Source organism: Pinus tabuliformis, chromosome 4_2 (genome assembly GCF_031772625.1).
Source record: "Pinus tabuliformis cultivar Carrire ecotype Pingquan chromosome 4_2, CPIR1, whole genome shotgun sequence".
Taxonomy (NCBI): domain Eukaryota; kingdom Viridiplantae; phylum Streptophyta; class Pinopsida; order Pinales; family Pinaceae; genus Pinus; species Pinus tabuliformis.
In genome coordinates this window covers 438,042,859-438,064,953 of record NC_142304.1, presented here as the reverse complement: position 1 = coordinate 438,064,953, position 22,095 = coordinate 438,042,859, and the positions used below count along the sequence as shown (strand labels likewise).

Sequence of the window (22,095 nt, the reverse complement as noted above, 5' to 3'; positions counted from 1 at the left end):
AGTTTATGAAAAGAGAGGTCTTGGGTTCAAGTCTTTCTTTTTGTTGAGTTACTTTTTCAAAAAGCACATGTAACTTAGGTTTTAAAGTTAATTTATGTAAAAGTGTTTTCACCTATTATAAAAAGTGAGTCACTTATAATTCTAAAGTCTCTTTATCTTTTATTTAAGTTACAATTTAATGGGTAGCTCATAAAGTACCATTGTAAAAGTGAGTTTCACTTATTTATAAAACTAGGTCACATATTATTATTCAGTTCCGCACATTCATGTACTTCGTCGACATCTTCAACAACTTTTCTTCAAAAAGACATAACTTCTTCATTTGGAAGCCGTTTTCAGAGCTTTTTTTTTTAGTCGGCCTAATTTTTCGAGATCTTTCCATTGGAACACTTAGTTTCAACATCTATAGCTTCAGTTTCTATTAAAATGGAAAGTCCATGCCAAGTTATTCTTGACAGCACCAACTACTTCCAATGGGTGTCCTACATGGAGGATTTACTTAGAAATAAAGGTCTTTATAGAATAGCCTCAGGCCAAGAGTCTAAACATAAAGATGAAGATAAGGAAGTCAAATGGGAAAATAAACAAGATCAAGCACGTGGGTTGATAGGGATGTCTATTTCTCCAAACCTTAAACTCTATATTGCAGAATTTGATACTCCTGATGAAGCAATCAAACAACTCAATAAAGTTTTTGGAATTAAAAATGAAATTAGAGCCCATCAACTCGAAAATGAGTTGTTTACGTTGGACCCCAATAATTTTATTTTCCATTGAAGATTTTTTGGTCCAAGTTCAAGACTCTTAGACTTCCCTTGGAAAGTGTTAAGGTTAAGAAAGAAGATGGTAGCCTTATATATTCCATTCTTACTAAGTTAGGACCAATCTACTCTGTGTTTGTTTCCGCCTTCCATTCTACTAGAGAAGCCTTTATTTCTCAAGGACAAACCTGCAAGTCCCCCTCTTTTGATGCCTTTTGTGATTCTTTAATAAGAGAACAAGAAAAACTCTTACATCTTAATCTTCTTAATCTTGGAAACTCTTCTAAGAAAGCTTTAGCCACCCAACAACAACCAAGTTCAAATAATCTTAAGAAGCAACATCCTAAAAAGAATGGTCCTAAACCAACCAAGGGTCATAAGCACTTTCAGTCTGAAAATGAAAAATCAATTCAACAAAATGATATATAAGCTAAGAACCCCAATGTAAACAATAATCATATGTCAATTCAATTACTAATAACTATATATATATATATATATATTTGCTGTGTATCAAGAAGTTTTACGCTTCATTGGTATCGGAGCCTACGACCCTTGGTCTGCAACCCCTCGTTGTTCCGCTGCGATCGATCTGCAAGTCCTTGCTGTTTTGTTGCCCATCACCGTCTCCGCCCTATAGCCATGCTCCAACCACGTTCTCCGACCACACGAACGCATCCAATCCCACTGTTCTTCAACCAGATTCGTTGTGACACCATATCCCGACAGTTTCGTCAAGAACTATGGTCAAACAACGCACTGGCCACTCCCGAAAAAAAGCCCTGTCCACCCTCTCGATACGCAATTGTTGTCAAACAAGCGTTACATTGATCCGTTGTCCCAAACCCGGTCCGTTGTTCAACTTGCTGTCCCCGTCTCACAATCGTCACCTCTCTGTAGCCATCAGCTGTCTCCACCACCACTGTAATTTGTTTTACCGCAAGTAGTTGCTCCTGCCACTACTGTAAGTCATCACACTTCCATTCCACACCTTTCATTCCAATAGCTACCGTTCGCGTCTAATCCTGGTTCCCCATTGCCATTTCCCTGTTAATCCGACCGCCTGTCCTCTTGTTCGCTGATTTCTGGCCCTCGTTCCCGACCACCAATTGGCCTCGTTCCTGACCTCCTGTTGACCCATGCCAGCCATCATCCTTCGCCGTCCATCCCAATTTTGTTCCAGCTATCGTTCTATTATTCCGTCGTTGTTCCGAGCTACCATTCATCTACCCACGTCTGCGGTGATATCCGCTTGGTCAAAGGTCGAACGTGACTTTTCAACACGACGTGACTATCCATATATCATATATATATATATATATATATATCTATATATATATATCTATATATATATATATATATATATATATATATATATATATATATATATATATATATAATAATATATATATATATATATGATATATATAAGTTATATATAACCATAACTTTAATTTAATCATAAATTATATATAATGTTAATTTAATTAATTAAAAAATAATAATAATAATAATAATAAATAAATAAATAAATTTAAGCTGGCAGATAAATACACGCCTCCACATACTCGCTCAATGTCAATGACAATGGCTGATTTTCAGAAAAAATTGATTGACACAAAGCATAAGATAAATAACAACCACGATGAGGTCAGTAAAAGATTAGATGAATTCCATAGCAAGCTTGAGAGGCAGGCTGACAAAATCAAAATCTTTAGGATACGACAAATCGAATAGAAATAAAGATGGAAAATCAACATGTCCAAACAGAAGTAGAAATCAGTGAGGCCTTAACAATGTTGAAACTTCTGTGTAAAAAGGCGAATTGTACACCCGCACAACTACTAAAAGAAAATGAAGAGAATCAAGAGCACATCTCATCAAATTCAACAAAGTCAACAGAGTCTCATGAAAAAGTTGAATCCCCAAAAAAATCAGCGACACCCCACCAAGAAGTGAGTAACGCAACCCTTACAAACAAGCAACTCTGGGATACCTTTACCAATCAACACCCCTTTTTCGCTCAACCATTAGCAACATACCAGCGAAGGGCAAAAGTCGAGATGCCTAAATTCGATGGAAACGAAAAAAACAATGTTGCATGGATAAATAAAGCAGAAGAATACTTTGAGATATATGACATCAATGACGATGACGAAAAGCTCAGGCATGCATCTAAGAAAATGGAAGGAGAAGCATATAATTGATATATGTGGTGGAAAAAGGCAACACACGTCATTAGCTGGAGAAAATTTAAGGATGCATTCTTTAAAAGATTCTAAGGTGTAAGGAAGAAGAGTTCTTTTCAAAACTCATCAAATTACGACAAAAAGGAAGTGTGGACGAATACACTCAAGAATGGGAGACCTTAGTAACACAAGTACCTGGGTTATCAGAATCTCGTCTAATTCAGTCATACATCTCGAGACTCAAAACCTATTTACAAGCAAAACTTGAGATGCATGACATTACATCAATAGAAGTGGCAAGACGAAAAGCAAAAACAGCTGAAAAGAAATTCGAACCAATATTTTGGTCAAAAGCGGAAAAAACATATTCAAGACGAAGGATACCTTAGTATGTGGACTCAAATAATACGAGATATGTTCCACCACATCATCGTGAAGATGAAAAATCTAATGTGGAAATGCAAAGGATAAAAGAGGGTAAATGTAAATGTTGTGGTGAGAAGTGGGACCCCAAACATAGATGTGCTAAAGGAAAAGAACCAAAGAACCTATATAATTGTGAAGCAACCAATGATTCAAACAGTGAAGATTATGACATAAAAGAAACAGAAGACGCCCCAGAATTCTCACCAGAACTAGATGACGGAAGTATTCCACAAGTGTCATTATCAGCTATGACAGGTATATCACAACCTCGGACTTTAAAGTTAAAAGGTCACATAAAGAAGAACAACATAGTGGTTCTCATCGACTCAGGTAGCACACACAATTTTTTAGATGCAACCGTGGCAAAGAGACTCAATATCTTTTCATTTCCCTTACCAAACATGAAAGTGATGGTAGCTAACGGTAAGAAGATTGAAAAGGTGAGGAAATGCCATAAGGTCAAATTGTAGATTCAAGACTTTGATTTAGGGTCTCCATTCTTCACGATACCATTAGGAGGAGTAGATGTAGTCTTAGGTACCCAATGGCTACAAACTTTAGGTACTTATGCCGCCAACCATCAAGTACAATCTATAAAATTCAAATGGGGAGGTCAGAAGTACAAACTACACAGATTCCAAGCACCAGAAAATCAAGTTGTATCATCATCTCAGATGATGAAGCTAAGTCGAAAAGGAGCACCTGCTTATGTAATATAATGTCACCAATTAGAAATGTTATCTGCAAATATGACCAATGAAGAGTCACCAGAGATACAAGATCTAATTAGGAAGCATGAAAAAGTGTTTCAAGACCTACCTATGAAGATGTCACCTAATAGGGAAATTGAGCATACAATAGAAGTCAAGGCAAGATCAGACCCCATCAACATCAAGCCATATCGATATCCACATCACCAAAAAACGAAAATTGAGAGATTAATCCAAGACCTTTTAAAGTGTGGGACTTTGATCATCTTGGAATATTTGATCAAGTGGAAGAACTTACCGAAGAAGATGCTTCTTGGGAGAATGAAGCATTTTGTCAACAACATCTGTCGTTACGTATGCTTTGAGGACAAAGCATTCTTTCGAGAGGAAGGAAATGTTATGTAAAAAATTAGTTAGTTTTAGGTTTATTATTTAATTTTAGGTTTAATTAGACGAAAGGGCACGATCATAAGATCATGCCCTTTCCCCAAAGGGTGCCCATGGCAATATATAAGCCAGGAACCCCAATGTAAACAATCATCATCTGTCAATTCAATTACTAATAAATATATATATATATATTCACTGTGTATCGAGAAGTTTTATGCTTCATACCTGAAGTTGATGCTACCTTATACCGTCAGCTTGTAGGAAAACTTTTATATTTGACACATACCCATCCTGACCTTTCCTTTGTTGTTGGCCTTAGTGCTCGGTTTATGCAAGACCCACATGCAAGTCATTGGAAAGCAGCTAAAATAATACTTTGTTATGTTCGAGGTACAGTTCAGTTTGGGATTCATTACAGTGCAGAGGCATCTCCTCTATTGGTTGGTTTCACTCAGTGTTACTTGGGAGCGAGAGCGAAAATGGGTGCGGGAGCGACATTTTCAGAAGCTCCCGGTTTGGGAGCAAATCCCGGAGCGTTTTATATATATATATATATATATATATATATATATATATATATATTTGCTACATATATGTCAACAAAAACATATAGAATGATGAATTAGATATAAAAAGCATAAAAAAACATAGATTGAACCATATAACAACAATCATCTAGATTCTAGAAGTTATAATCTTCATCAACCACGTCTACAAGTTAGTAACATACAATATATTGAGTCTCATGATTCATCAATCTTAAAGTTTCAAGCTTTCAAAATTCAATATATAACATTTATCATCATTGATCACCAAAGTTGTACTTGTAAGCTAAGTGTAACCATTACAACAAATACTATCTAACATGAAATGAAATGAAACAACTTTCAACTTTCATGAAGCATCATATTCATAATTCATTGCTAATGAGTTATAATTGTCAACTTCAAACTTAAATTGTCATATATTGTTAAAAAAATACCATAATAAATATGAAAGAGTCAATAGTTATAAAAACTACTAGAAACTAGAAAAGACAAGTAAATCTATTATCTATTGCTTATGCTTGGGCCTCTTGCCACCACGAGAAATGTCTAATTTTTTAGTCTTGTTGGAAAATCAGGATCTTTGTCATTAATATCACCCTGTAAGCATTAATATCCAGAGGTATCTTTGTCATTACCTTTGTATCTGTATAGGGATCTTTGTCATTAATATCTTTGTTTTTAAAACCGGCCGACTCAGAACCGACTCGGCCGACTTGGTCCGAGCCAGGCCAAAAAATATTGACTCGGCCTTGGATTCGGTTTGGCCCACTGGGTTAATACCGAGCCGGCCGAGTTGTCTAACAACTCGGACAGCTCGGTATTAACTCGGCCAGCTCGACCGAGCCCGCATTAACCCAGCCGGGTTAGAAAAAGCACCCCAGCAACCTGTCAAACAATGTTTTTTTTTTTAATGTTCTTTTAGGGGACTCCAAACCTGTTCTTATTTTGCCTATGTTGTCTTTGGCGTCCATTCCCCTCTCCTAAACCCTATTTAATGCACCCAACCCCTCTCATTTTCTCACAGCCAGATCATGCATTTGAGGGAGAATTTCAGTGAGAGTTTGTGAGGAGTTGTTGAGTTTGTTTGTTTCTTGAGTCTTGGGCGGAGTGAGAAGCTTCTTGGGCAGCCATTTGGGGCAACATTTGCCATTGAGGAGTTGGTTTCTTGGAGCAAGCTTGAGGAGGCAGTTTGTGCCTGGAGGTATTTTTTTTCATTTGTAAAAATTTTGTTTTTGCTTATTAATTTTTATGTGCAAATCTAGAAATCTTAAAGAGTTTTTTTTTTGTGAAAGAAATGAACATTGAATCAATGCTTCTTTTTTTTTTCATTTTCAAATTGTTTGCTTTCATTTCCAAGTCAAAAAATGGCACCTAGAGTGAAAGATGTTGCTTGGGCATATGTTGAAATGGTTGATAGTCAAATGCGTTGCAAATTTTGCCATAGGAAAATTAAGGAAGGTCCTGGGGGCATTAATAGGCTGAAACAATACCTGGCAGGGATTTGAGGCCAAATTACTCCATGTACCTCACCAGATTGGGGAGATTAGGAAGGATTTGTTAGCCAGCTTTGAGAAGTTTAAAGAAGATAAGGCTAGGCAAAAAGAGTTAAGAGGCTGAAATTGGGAGGAAGAGATATACAAAAAATGTTGGCTACCATCCCCCATTTTGATTTTGAGGGTTCTTCCTCTATCCCTTGTACTAATGCATCCAACCCCTTCCGATATGTTCCTCCCTCTTTTGACTCTATTCAAGAAAAGGGAAAGGGTAAAATGAAAAAGGGTGATATGAATATCAAAAGTTCTTTCACTCCCTCCTCTCCATTAGCTGCACATGGTCCTCAAGCTAGTAGAAGTCATTTGCAGCCCACTTTAGATGACCATTGGAAGAAAGAATTGAGGGAGATTGCTTATGATTACATAGCTAGATGGTTGTATGATGCTAATATCCCCTTCAATGCTCCCTGTTCACCATATTATGAGCCTATGTTTGATGCCATACATGCTGCTGGAAAAGGCTTCAAAGGCCCTACTATGCATGAGCTAAGGGGGTATCATTTGCAGAAAGAAATTGCCTCCATTAATGAGTATTTGAAAGATTTCAAGTACTCATGGGCAAGAATAGGGTGTACTATCATGTCAGATGGATGGACTGATCAAAGAAACAGTACCATCATAAACTTTCTTATCTTCTACACACAGGGAACCATGTTTCTAAAATCAGTTGATGCATTTGATAAGGTAAAAGATGGACAATTGTTGTTTCAGCTATTGGATGAGGTTGTTGAGGAGGTGGGGGTGGCTAATGTTGTTCAAGTCATCACAGATAATGCCTCTAACTATGTTCTTGCTGGTAAACTATTAGAGGAAAAGCACCATCTTTTGGACCCCATGTGTTGCACATTACATAGACCTCATGCTTGAGGATATTGGCAAATTAGACTGGGTGAAAAACACTGTAGATCATGCCAAAAGCATAACAAAATTTATCTACAATCATTCATGGATTTTGAGCCTGATGAGGAAACACACAAGGGGCAGGGATATTATTAGGCCTGCCATCACTAGATTTGCTACTCATTTTTTGACATTGCAATCTATGCTTTCACGACATAGAAACTTGCAAAATATTTTTTCCAGTGAAAAATAGAATCAAAGCCAATGGTCTCACAAACTGGAAGGCAAAGAATTGAAAAAGAAAGTTAATGAAGAAATATTTTGGAGAAAGGTAGCAGAGATTGTGAAGCTTGCTGAGCCACTGGTTAAGGTGTTGCGGTTGGTGAATGGGAAAAGTTTGGCTATGGACTTCATTTATGAAGCTATGGATCAAGCAAAGGAGAAAATAAAGAGGGCATACAAGGATAAAGTGGTTAAGTATGGGCCCATTTGGGCAATCATTGATGAAAGATGGAACAATCAACTTCATCACCCTATACATGCAGCTGGGTATTTTTTGAACCCACAATATCATTATAAAGCTAAGGTGACAGGAACTTTGAAGGGGGAGGTTAGAGATGGATTGATTGACTGCATTGATCGCATGATCCCATTGGAGTGTGATCAGCTGGAGATACACCAACATGCCACAACCTTCAGCAGTGCCTCAGGTACCTTTGGGAAGAACCTAGCAAAGATTGCAAGGGAAGTAGATGAGCCAGGTAAACAAAAATTTCAATTTTCAAATTCTTAATACTTATTTCGTTAAATCGTTTATAATTTGAAAGTTGGATATAATTTGTAATTTTGTTGAGCTAACTCATTACAGTCCTATGTTTTTTGCAGCATAATGGTGGAAGGCTTTTGGTAGCCATTGTCCTGAATTGCAGAGGTTTGCAATTTGTATTTTGAGTCAAACTTGCAGTGCTGCTGGGTGTGAGCGCAATTGCTCTGTCTTTGAGAGGATTCACACAAAGAAGAGAAACCGTTTGAATAAAAAACGGTTAAATGATCTAGTCTATGTCCAATACAACCCTCGGTGCAGACGCAACCAATTGCTGAACAAAAGACCTAATTCTGTGTTGGAAGACATTTGTTAAGATATGGTATGTTCTATGCTTATAACAGTTTACTTCTTTTTCTTATTATATTCCACAGATTAGCAATCACATGTACATAAAGTAAATTGCAGATAGAACATTAAACGATCGACAGAAAACAAGCCAAGACAAGAGACACAAGATGTGGCGGCTAGCCAGGGACAAACCCCACAATGTGTGGGGAAATCCTTTGATCAAATCTTCTTTTATCTTCAATAATTCAGCGGAGAGAAATAGTACAATAAATCTGATCTATATCAGCAGTAGCAAACCCTAGATCAGCAGCTTCATCATCAAACTAAGGCAGACGATATCTCAAAAACTGACCGTCGGATCGGCATGATTCCACCACCAGAAGTTGTGGCTTCTAGAGGAGGTTCAGATGAACCTACAGTGCAGTTCAGATGAGGAGATCTTCTAGTCCACGCAGGTCAAACTTTACTTCTGCAGTTGCAACTTCAGTTTCAGCAGCTTCCTTCAAACTAGGGCAGTCGATATCTTGCAAACCGTCCATCGGATTGACTTGATTCCACCACCAAAAGTTGCGGCTTTCAGAGGAGATCCAGATGGACCTACAGCGCAGTTCTAAGGAGGAGATCTGATGGTCAACGCTAGTCAAACTTTGGATCTGCAGTTGCAGCTTCAGGTTCAACAGCTTCCGGCTTCACATGTGTGAGAGAGAGACCCTTTTATGCGCAGTAGAGAAGAGACTCTTTTCTGCCCAGTAGAGAGAGAGAGATGTGATGAGATGAGTGAGTCCAAATGAGGAAAAATCCTCCTATATTTATACGCAACGTTGGTGTTTGAATAGATGCGTCTGTTGGGCTTCTGAGCCTACATGAGTTGTAGGTCGGCTTGATAATAATTCCATAATCAAAATAAATTCATATCTCCATGAATACTTATTGGAATCGGATGATCTTTATATCAATCCTACACCTCTCAACGAGAGGAATCTAATAAAAATATTATTAACCATGAATAAGATGACCCACATGAATTTTTTCCCTGGTTGCCAATTTTAACACTCCCTCTCAACTAGGGAGAACTTCATTTGCAATCTATCTATCGGTCGTTATTATTCATCCATCAAATGCACTACCCTGTATAGCCTGACCCTTGCCCTGCTCTGCTCTATTTTGCTTGTTCTGCTTTGTCTTGTTCTACCCTATACTGATCTGTATTGTTCTGCTCTGTTCTGCTCTACTTTTGCATTGTTATGTTCTGCTCTGCTTTTGTCCGAATATGAAGAAGAAGAAATGATCAAGGATGTATCATACTGACTCAAAGTCAATCTCAGAGTATGTACCACTGGTCACAGACCAGTCTCAACCAACCCGAAGTCATCGTCATAGTGTGTACAACTCCACTGGTCCTAGACCAGTATCATCCTCCACTAACTCAAATTCAGTCTCAGAGTGCATACAACTGGTCCCAAACCAGTCTCAACCGACCCGAAGTCAGCTTCATAGTAAGTACCACTCCTACCACTGGTCCCAGACCAGTATTGCAGTGTCAGAGAGTGTACCACTGGTCCCAGACCAGTCTCAACCGACCCGAAGTCAGTGTCATAGTATGTACCACTCTCACTGGTCCCATACCAGTTTGCACTGACACAAAGTCAGTCTCAAAGTATGTACCACTGGTCCCAGACCAGTATCATTGATCCCAGATCAATGGAGGTCATCCTAGCGTAGGGAGTAGGGTAGATACAACGATGCATCCATCGGTACTACTATGGTCCCTAACTTCATTTCCCTGCTCATTGATCAAATAAGAGGTACTTCCCATGAGTCCCAAACTGCATGGGTAGGATGCCTCGACAGGGGAACTAATCAATCCTGTCCCCACAGGAGAACACATCAATCTTGCTACAATCGCCATGGAGAACACATCAATCCAGGCCTCACAGGAGAACACATCAATCCTGCTACAGTTTCCATGGAGAACACATCAATCCAGGCCTCACAGGAGAACACATCAATCCAGGCCTCACAGGAGAACACATCAATCCTGCTACAGTCGCCATGGAGAACACATCAATCCAATCCTTACAGGAAAACACATCAATCCTACTATAGTCACCATGGAGAACACATCAATCCAGGCCTCACAGTAGAACACATCAATCCTGCTACAGTCGCCATGGAGAACACATCAATCCAAGGGAGGGTGAGTCACCCTGTGGTCGTATGTTGCTCCAGTAAGAACCACAAGTCCTCAGAGCTCCCAGAGCTCAATGTATGCAACATGCAGGACCCTTGTACGAGGGTTTCTTGACGACTCCAAGTCGTTTGGGAAAATCACAGGTTAAATCTTTCCTCGGGGCTTTGACAAAATGTATCAACCTGTACATCATCTTAATGCGATGGAGCCTCCTTGCTCATCGACTTACCATATCCCAGATGATGTCTATCTGCTGGAGCAATCGATGAATACGGGATTCCTCAATAATCGAATCCCACCTCTGGTTGTTACAGAGAATCACAGTGGTATGTGTTCAAATAGCTCATTGAAGAGCTTTCCCAACCAAGCAGCTTCATACGAAATCATACTCGTAGATATGTATTTGGTCTCAGCGATGCTTATGGTAACCGACTTCTGCTTCCTGCTCATCCATTATATCGAAGCAGAATCCAAAGAGAAACAACACTAAAAGTGCTCCAGTGATCCTCCACACTACTTGCCTAATCAGCATTCGAATAATCATGCAGTGTATCTCAATCCATGAGAGATTGTGTCCTAAAGACATCTCAGAAGATTCTTGGCACCAATCTAGTGAAGCTCAACCAAATATGAGCTCGCAATGCTAATTGCAAAACATATGTTCGGACGGAGGTTCACCAAGAAAATCAACGGGAATGAGTTTTTTTTTAGACTCAGAGGCATTTCCCAAATCTGGTCCGACATCACTACCATATAACTTCTAAAAGTTAAGATCCTCGAGGTAGTCACAAGATTGCAGTCCATCATACCAAATCTTTTCAGAATCTTCACCACATATTTTACTTGAGATAGGAAAATTTCCCTTGGCTTCTGCCACACTTCAAGTCCTTGGTTTTTCATTTCAAATTCAGAAGCCAACTCCCTCTTACATTTGTGAATGAGAGGGTATACACCTGTTAGAAAGAGGTCATCCACGTACAACACCAGTTTGAGAGGTTTTTCATGTTCACCCTTAAAGTAAAGGTTAGGATCCGTTTCACTCCTAGTGAATCCCAGCTTCATCAAGTAGCTATCGATCCTCTCATACCATGCTCGGGTTGCTTGCTTCAGCCCATAGAGAGCCTTCTTCAACCTGTACACATGAGATTTTCAATCATAAATCTCAAATCCTTCAAGTTGCTCCACATAGACCTCTTCTTTGATCGAACCATGCAAAAACGCGGTCTATCCATCTGATGTAGGTTCCATCCTTGTGAAGCCACAAGGGCTATGATCAAGCGGATGGTCATATATCTAGCAACAGGTGCAAATATCATAGTCTATACCTTCCTTCTGGGAGAAACCACGAGCAACAAAACGAGCCTTATACTTTTCCGTACTTCCATCTGCTGCATGCTTTATCTTGTAAAGCCATTTGGAAGTAACAACTGTCTTGTCCTGGGGTCTGGGAACTACTTCCCAGACATCATTCTTCATAATAGACTCATATTCTTCGGTCATAGCATCCTTCCATACTTGATGCTTGATGGCATCTGAGAATGATGAAGGCTCATTTTGTATGATCGTGCTCATGATGGTCAGGTATCCCTGATACCTGTTAGGTTTCTTACTTTCACGAAAGGTTCCTTGGGGTGCAGCATGTCCTTCAACATCATCAAGTATCCTCCTAAGCCATGAAGACCTCTTCCTAGAAGAGGAAGGCTCATGTGGATGAAGCTAAATCGGATCCATGGGTTCTTCTACATCAGGCATTGATTCATCATCCTTTTCTTTCAGTTCCCTGGTGTCGACTTCTTGAGAGCTCCTCAAAGTCGGAAGATTGTCCACCTTGCTGAGAGCCATATCTTCGTCAAAGGTGACATCATGAATAATCACAACTTCCCTTTGACCGGCGGTGAACATTTCTTTAGGAGTCTTGGAACCCAATGCTTGATGAGGGCATCGATTTTGTACATATATGGCGGTGTTTGTAGTTTCAGCCCATAGAAACTTCGAAAGTCTTTGATCATGTAGCATGGCCCGGACAGCTTCCACAATCGTATGGTTCTTCCTTCCCGCCACACCATTCTGCTCAGGAGTATGTGGTGTAGTAGTCTCCCTCTTAATGCTAGCCTCAGATATGCCTGAGTGAACCAACTGTAATATATCGGAGGTCTTGCTTTGGCTTGAGGGGAATGGTCCCCTTTTGAGCTTTCCTTCGGCACATCCTGGACATACACCTTCTTTCTCTACTCGGAATTCGGGCATCCCTGTCACCATTTGTCTTACACCGAGTATAGCTTTATAATGAAGGGGGGCAAACCTCCGATGCCAAAGTTCGGACTGAAGAGATGTGTCATAAGACATGATACCTAGCAGACTTCCATCGACCTGATATAATGAATCAACACGAAACCCAAGAGTAAAGGCATCTTTAACATTATTTTTCGATACATGTACCTTGCCATTGTTGAAGGTTACCTTGTAGCCTTTGTCTTCCATTGCCGAGATGGACACTAGGTTCTTTTTGAGGTTAGGTGCATTTAATACATCCTGGAATTTCTAGCCTTCTTGAATGGTTGTCCTCTTCCTCGATTCCCAGCTTTCCTCTTACCTTTGCTATTGAATTTGTCATTCCTTTGATTGCCATCAGAGGGATTTTGATCATCGTCCCGATGTGAGTCCTTTCTATTAGGGCACTCCCTTGCATAGTGACCTGCTTTATCGCAGATGTAACATCGCCATTTTCTTCCACCCTTAGGTCCAGCCTTTCCTTTTGATTTAGTCCCAGAATTATTTCTTTTCTTAGCATGAGAAGAAAAGGCAGTGGGAGGACCTTTAGGCATGGGCATTTCTTGCCCTTCTTCCCTTGTTTCTTCTTGAATGCATCTAGCCATTAATTCCTCGAAACCAGGAATTACATTATTATTCAGAAGAGTAGTCCTAAACACGTACCATTCGGATGGTAATCCTCCAAGAGTCATGAGTGCCATTTCCCTGTCAATAATAGCCTCCCCAATAGATAGGATATCGTTCTTGATCTCGGTTATTCTTAAGAAGTATGCTTGCATACTCTCATCTTTGCCCTTCTTGATTTCCCTCAGCTTATTTCTAAGAAACAAAACTTGATTTGCATCATTAACTTTAAATAAACTCACCAGTCTATTGTAGATTTCCTTAGAGGTGTTCAGGTTACAGATGTAGTCCACCAAGTGCTTGTCGATAGAGTCTCGGATGATCTTCTGTTTTGACTTCTCTGGTTTTCCATTTGTTCCATGCAGTAGCAGATGCATTTGATGGAGGCTCAACAATATTGCCTTTTACATGGTCCAGCACTCCTTGATCTTCTAGGGTTAGATCGATAGACATCTTCCATCTGTGATAGTCAGCTTTCTCACGAACCTTGCATTCGGCAGAGTGTTGAGGACCCCATAGTTCTTTTAGGATAGCCTCGCCAATCTTCTCTTCAGTGATTGCTCTTGCTCTTGCTCGGGCTTTGTCTTCACCTCAACTCTGATACCATGTTAAGATATGGTATGTTCTATGCTTATAACAGTTTACTTCTTTTTCTTATTATATTCCACAGATTAGCAATCACATGTACATAAAGTAAAGTGCAGATAGAACATTAAACGATCGACAAAAAACAAGCCAAGACAAGAGACACAAGATGTGGCGGCTAGCCAGGGACAAACCCCACAATGTGTGGGGAAACCCTTTGATCAAATCTTCTTTTATCTTCAATAATTCAGCAGAGAGAAATAGTACAATAAATCTGATTTATATCAGCAGTAGCAAACCCTAGATCAGCAACATCAACATGAGCGACTTCATCATCAAATTAAGGCAGACGATATCTCACAAACCAACCGTCGAATCAGCATGATTCCACCACCAGAAGTTGCGGCTTCTAGAGGAGGTTCAGATGAACCTACAGTGCAGTTCAAATGAGGAGATCTTCTAGTCCACGCAGGTCAAACTTTACTTCTGCAGTTGCAGCTTCAATTTCAACAGTTTCCTTCAAACTAGGGCAGTCGATATCTTGAAAACCGTCCGTCGGATTGACTTGATTCCACTACCAAAAGTTGCAGCTTTTAGAGGAGATCTAGATGGACCTACAGCGCAGTTCTAAGGAGGAGATCTGATGGTCAATGCTAGTCAAACTTTGGATCTGCAGTTGTAGCTTCAGGTTCAACAGCTTCCGGCTTCACATGTGTGAGAGAAAGACCCTTTTATGCGTAGTAGAGAAGAGACTCTTTTCAGCGCAGTAGAGAGAGAGAGAGATGTGATGAGATGAGTGAGTCCAAATGAGGAAAAATCCCCCTATATTTATACACAACATTGGTGTTTGAATAGATGCGACTGTTGGGCTTCTGAGCCTACATGAGTTGTAGGTCGGCTTGATAATAATTCCATAATCAAAATAAATTCATATCTCCATGAATACTTATCGGAATCGGATGATCTTTATATCAATCCTACACCTCTCGACGAGAGGAATCTATTAAAAATATTATCAATCATGAATAAGATGACCCACATGAAGTTTTGCCCTGGTTGCCAATTTTAATAACATTGATCCAACATCAGATTGGGTAATGGAGAGTTATCCAGCAGAGTTTGATTCTGATGAGGATCTTGATTTGGATTTACAGGTGGAGGCATCACTCGAACATAATGTTTAGTTGAATGCAGATCTTGATCCACTTGTACCAGCCTCAGGGCCAACCCCGAGTCCTCTAGTTGCAAGCGCTTCTTCTGTGGAGCCATGACAGAAGCGCATATCTCGTCTATCTCAGCTTGCAGCTGCTGCACAGCCTGCTAGTGCTTCCACTTCTACAGTTGCAGTTGGAGATGATGAGGAGGAGGAGCCATGGGGCCCCCTGTCTGACTCTGATGATGATCCATAGATGATCCACATGATCTTGATTCCTCTGGTAGTAGCCAGTAGTACTGGGCACAATTTACTTTTGTTGTAGAGGCCATTTCTAGCCTCCTTGGTTGTGTGTTTTTGTTTTGCTCTATATGTCATCATCATGTATGTATTAGATAGTGCACTGGGTGCCATTTTGATATAATGGATATATACATGAGCCTGCTTTGACCATATGTTGTCTTTTATCTATATTCTAATGCTGTGTGTTTGGAAACATGAATGAAAATCTTCAAAATTATGTTTTTTTATTAAAAAAATAAATATTTAATGTATTTTTTACAACGACCAAGTCATTGAAATCGAGCCAACCGAGTCGATACCGAGTCGGAGTCAGAGTTGGAGTCAACCCTCAAATGAGTCGGTGTCGGAGTCGGAGTTTTAAAACATTGATTAATATCACCCTCTAAGCATTAACATAAGATAGAAAAAGCATAGCATGCAAGTCAAGATTTTGTTTGAGTGATGCGTGCATTTTTAGGAGGGTCATGATAGAGGAGTTCGACAACCAATGTCACTAACATCAAGGTACATAGAGAGATTGGTGCTCGTGATTAACATGAGTTCCATACCCTAATACATGACAAAATTCAATGAAAACATTGCAATCCCCCAATCCTGAAATCCTAAAACACTGATAAGTCTGCTGGATTTTGAATGAAATCTAAAATTCTACTTTCTCCATATGAAATCCAATGACGTCGGAACCACTCTCAAACATCATGAGTCATTTCATGGTAATGTTAAAAATTTAAGTGAAAGGATGAAAATGAAGATTAAGGAGAATGTCAATTTTACTTTAAGAATATAACATTACCATGAATCGCATATCAATACTAGAGCCATAGGCTTGATCATTAAGCTGCCCCACTCAAAACTTATTTGTTTCTTTGAAAAAAATTGCATTTGGAACATTACTACAAAAAAAAAAATTGCAAAAAAGGCTAAACGCTCCCGAAAAGGCAGGGAGCGTTTTTTTAGGCAACGTGCTCCCAAGGTGCTGTGGAGCCGCTCCCGCTCGGAGCACGAATTGGGAGCGGGAACGAGAGGGGGGGGGCACTCCCCCGCAACCTTGGACTTTCACTAATTCCGATTGGGCTAGTGACCCTGATGATCGGAAGTCTACTACAGGTTATATCTTCACTCTTGTTTTTTGACCTATTACATGGGCTTGTAAGAAACAAAGTGCCATTTCTCTTTCTTCAGCAGAAGCAAAGTATCGTGGCACCATAGAAGCTAGTAAGGAAGCCCTGTGGCTTCGTCAAATCCTGTCAGAGTTTGCTGAAATTTCAGCAACAACATCCGACTACACTTTGGTGTGATAATCAAAGTTCCATTCAAATATGCAAAGATCCAGTCCAACATCAACGCAGCAAACACATTGAACTACACATGCACTTCATTAGAAAGCTCATTCATGACCATGTTCTTGAAATGCAATATTATTCAACCTATGATCAAGTTGTAGACATCTTTACAAAGGCTCTCACAGAGACGAAGTTTACTAAACTTCGATTTATGGTTGGAGTTCAAGAAGTTGTCAATAAGGGGGGATAGGCTCTAATGCCTCCTTCCTTCTCCTATTGTGTCATATTTGTACTTCTTTCAATCATATCCCAAGTTGTTCTTAAGGGGGGATGTTAGGATATTCCGACACATAGGAAATAGTTAAATATAACTTGGTCTAGTGCAAAGTTAGGTAAAGTGTGTTTCTTTACTATGTACTTTTGTAACTTACAATCCGATGGTCACGATATGTTCTAGACTTGAAGTGATCTGACGGTTCATTCTCTCCTCGGTATTACGACACTTGATCTATGGCTTAACACCCGATTGGTCCATGATCTCTATTTAAAGAGCATGGTGGGTCATTTGTAAGGTGACCGTTCATGGGAGAAGCTTATGTAAATTTTCTTTTTTTTACATTAATAAATTGCCTGAAGTGGCCACGTTGGCTCAAGTCGTGCACTGTTTCCCTCATTGAGGGTTTTAACCACGTCAAGTACACTGGTGTATTGATCTGTGATCTATTTGTGAGCGGTGTCCTTTGGTATTCTATCTGAGGAACTTACCCTGTAAATTCGTACATAGAGGAAATAATTAGTTAGTTGATTTATTTCATTGTATATGACAGTTGACTCATGATATGAGATACATTATTATATTTTTTGTTGATATTTTGATGCTGAGTCAAGACTCAGGATTCAGGACATGATTCACTGTTATGTGTGATGTAGCACTAGACATATGATGATATTACACATCTTATATATTAGTTCTTTTTTCATATTTATGTGTCAATGCATTTATTTTATATTGTGGATGCTTTAGATACTAAAAAATTTGAAAAAAATGATTTTTATTTATTTTTCCATTTTTCCATTTTTTGCCGGTTTTTACGATTTTTTCTGATTTCAGACCCTCGCCGATTTAATCCCAATCTCAATTATCGCAACATTGTAATAAACCTTTACAGTCTAATAGATTTGTGCTTTAGTATTTGGCATGTATCCGAGGTATGCATGAAATCTAGTTTAGTTTTTCTAAATATCTTGCATGCATTGACACATTTAAATTTCTCTGCAGATATTAGAGCTTACAAAGAAGACCAGGCAGTTGCTTCCATCTGTTGTATTGTCTGTAACTGTACCACATACTCTCAGCCTCAGTGAACAGGTCTTGGCTGAAGGATTTATAACTTTGACAAATTCAAATACCATAGATTTTATTTATATATAGTATTGTTTATTCATTTCCATTTTATATTTTATTATGGTGTTGTCTTCAGTTATATTCATAATCTAAAATGTTTGTTGGCAGGTGACGTTGGCAGAATCATTAGAATGTGAAGGTGTAGATATAATTCAGACTGAAGGAGGAACAAGTTCAGACCCATCAAAACCTGGTGTACATGGTTTAATTGAGAAGGTTAGACATACTTTTATATCAATATCAATTATAGCTGGAGAGATAACATACCTAAGATGTTTCACTAATAGTTTACTTGGCAAGTACCATTAGGAAACGTTCTTTCTAAATTTAAGGCGCATATAATCAATCTAAATTGAAAGTTTTTGATTTATGTATCTAGCAGCAGGGTGGTCGGCTTGTATTAATGCAGAGCCCTGGGTTCAAAAACCCCAGAGTGGGTGCAGATGAGACCAGGTGCAAGTCTTTAGTGACTTTGATGGCCTAGATACACCCTTCATAACACAGCAGCTTTGGGGAAAAAATCGATAGCAAGTATTTCTCAAAAATGTGTGTGTGTAAAATATATTTAGGACTTCTCATTCTAAGGATGCAAAGTAATTACTTTGTATGGGATTCCTTGTATTACAAGAAAAAATTAACATTCCATGGCAGGAGGTAGAAAATATGTCTTCTTGAATAATAAATCCCAGTAAAGATACTAGCCTAAGACTAGTTACAAGCTGACTAATGATGGTATGAGGCTTCGTGTTAAGGTTGCCTTCTTTCATCATCACAGAGGAACATTAAATTCCGTGATTCATCTCTAAAAAGGTTCTCCTGACATTTGGTATTTGCTTAATTCAATAAATGTCCAAGCACCTGTCTACTAATGAAATATGGATAAATTAGACTACCCATGAAAGAAATAACGGAAACCTTGAAAAAGATGCAATTCATGTAGATAGTGTAGACATCTTGCTTAGAGGGAAAGGAGTGAGAAACCCATCAAAATTTAAAAACAAGAAAATTAGAGCTCACACGTGGAAAAAAAACAAAGCATAGAAGCAAAACATCTGCTTTAGACTGAAAAATGTCATATGTTCATGCAAACATCAAGTTTTAATGTACTTGAAGGCCGACCTACATTGACAAGAAAGACAATAATAATCAGGACAAGTTCTCACCAACTTCTAAAGTTAAGTAGGGAGATGGATGATATGTAAGTCTGTAATTCAGTAAACATAGAAATGAAACGTTATTGTTCAAATTCACAGCTCAAAACAATCAGAGGAGAAAATATGAAGAAATTGTTGAGAAAGAATTTCGTAAATGAGAGAATATTCCTAAGATAACAAAATTATTTGTACAGTCAAACAATTGGAAGAGAGACAATCCAAAACTTACAAATAACTGGGAGAGATTGTTTTTATTCTTTGTGATTTTGCCTGACTGTAGGCTACATGTAGACTGTAATCTCTTCTAGCTTTTCGCTATCAGAACCAGTGTTGAAGAACTTGGAGTCAGCAATGATTCAGCCAAGGTCCAAAATCATTGACTCAGGAAGAGCTTTGTAAATTGTAATTATATATTCTTTTGCCCTCTGAGCATTTTAGTTTTAATTTCAATATGACCATATCTCAGTTGTGCATCTTTCTCTACTTGGCTGATTGATTAGTTCCTCTTTTCCATTTATTTCTTCTAGCTAGGCTTCTTCAATCATAAGCTATGTATCACTATCATATGTCTCTACTGGTCTTTTCTTACCCTTTATGCCTTTCATGATGTCTGATGACTCATATGAGACATAATATGTTTTAGATACTTTGCAATGACCTTTATGCCTTTTCCTGAAATCTGATTTTCATTTATGGTCCGTGTTCATGCATTGACAAATCTCCTTCTAATTGACTACTAGACTCATTTGGTGAAAAGAGAGAGTAGTTTCATGGTTAGACCACATCAACTGGGTAACTTAAGAATAGCCATGCCCATATGAGAGTTTGAATTGAGCAGGCAGTTCATGCTCTCCAACACCTTGCACCTCGAATAGCTCAACTTTTAATTACTTGTATTGTGTATAGCTCATTGAATTTTAAGTCACCATCAGATTTCTAATAGATACAGGAATGTCATATTGAAAATTGAAACACAAAAATATGTAAAATTAATTCCTTCTGTTCTCTTTGTGAAGCAAGAAAGCAAAGTGATATTGTTTTTCAATTTGTGTTCAAATCCATAATAGCTGGAAAAGCCTGGAAGTATAGATTCCAAGATAGAACAGACAATATATGGATGTGGTTGCCATAGTATTTAGTATTACTCATAATCGGCTTCATGTTCTAAGCTTTGGATAATTTCTGACATTCCAATACGTCTTGGTGACTTATTTCTAGGCTGTACCAACTTTAGCTGCTGCATATTCTATATCGAGAGCTATCAGAATTCCAGTTATGTGCGCATCTGGAGTCAGTACAATAACAGCACCAATGGCTATTGCAGTAGGAGCTGCGGGTGTTGTAAGTCAGCCTTATTTATTGATTCTCATTCCCATGCTCTATAAACTTTGTGTCCAAGGAGATCTGATTTTATTAGAATTCCATTGAACGCAGGGTGTTGGCTCGGCAGTGAATAAGCTGAATAATCAAGTTGCAATGATTGCAGAAGTCAGAAGTATTGCAAATGCTTTGGGCTTGCCTTCTCATGCTTCAAAGACTGACATGGCTGCCGCTTGTGTATAAAGTTAATGCCCTTCATGTTTCAGTTTTATTTTATATTTGAGGAGTATTTTTGGTTTAATCAAATATCTTCGTTGTTCAACGTGTATGATTTTAATGATATATTTCTGTTTGTAAAGCTTTACTCAATAAGAGCGATGTGTTTGCCCCCTTGTGTATGTGTTAAGGTGTTCAATCTTCCAGTTAGGCATTTAAATGGATCCAGTGCATGCTCAATTTACTGCATGTCAACTCATTATGATTGTGGATGCATTTATTTTATGCAACTAGACAAGTACTTCGTTCATATTTATGGCCTATGCTTTGATTGAAATTGTACATCATGAAACATGTTTGGAGACTTCAGAAACATCAATAAAGAAGTTTAGTTGTTTGTTGAACTGCTAGTATGGTTTTAAGGATTTCATTGACCAAAATTTGCATAAGAGGATTTCATATAAGCCAATTCGAATGTCTTAGGTTTTGAGATGAATAATTGCTTGAGGGCAGAATGGACGCCAATTGGTCAGGATTCCATTAAGAAACATAATAATGTTACAGCGTTGCAAAAGAGTTGTGTTAGATGGTTCAACAAACAAGAGGAAAAAATCCATAGTTCATTTTCAACCTAACTTTATTGCCTTCTCTACACAATTTTTCTTATGTTGGTTATGGCATGTGGTTAGCTCACACCATGTTTCCCCACTTTCTGAACTGATTTGTCCTGAAAAAGTGGTAATATTGGTTGTGCTCCCTTTCAAAGGGAGCTGCCCGAAGGTCGTGGCTCCCTTGCAAAGGGAGCATAGCACCACAGGGGCAGCGCGCAGCTAGAGGGCTACCCACATTACAGAAGAGCCAGCCTCAAAGGCTGTAGTTTTTTGCAAAGGAACTTGGAGCCCTGGGTTCAACCCTCATTTCAAAAAAAGAAAACTGCCACAAACCATTCCTATGAACCCAAAAAAAAAAATTGCAGCCTCAAACAAACTGGTAGACCCCAGTTTCCTTCTAAACTCTCACGTATTATTTATTGGATGTTTTGCAGCAGAAAATAACCAC

General features: G+C 38.8%; 1 protein-coding gene across 2 annotated transcripts in view; it reads left to right on the top strand.

Annotated features, from left to right (window-relative positions):
- LOC149169838 (uncharacterized protein ycf23-like) overlaps positions 1–21,440 on the top strand; it is a 293,608-nt gene extending 272,168 nt beyond the window's left edge. For both annotated transcript variants that reach the window (XM_089428827.1, XM_089428826.1), the window contains exons 6-9: positions 18,221–18,310; positions 18,455–18,562; positions 20,719–20,841; positions 20,935–21,440. In XM_089428827.1, the coding sequence (XP_089284953.1) occupies positions 18,221–18,310; positions 18,455–18,562; positions 20,719–20,841; positions 20,935–21,063 (450 nt within the window). In that variant the 3' untranslated portion in view covers positions 21,064–21,440. The remainder of the gene's footprint in view (positions 1–18,220; positions 18,311–18,454; positions 18,563–20,718; positions 20,842–20,934) is intronic.
- The last annotated feature ends 655 nt before the right edge of the window (positions 21,441–22,095 follow it).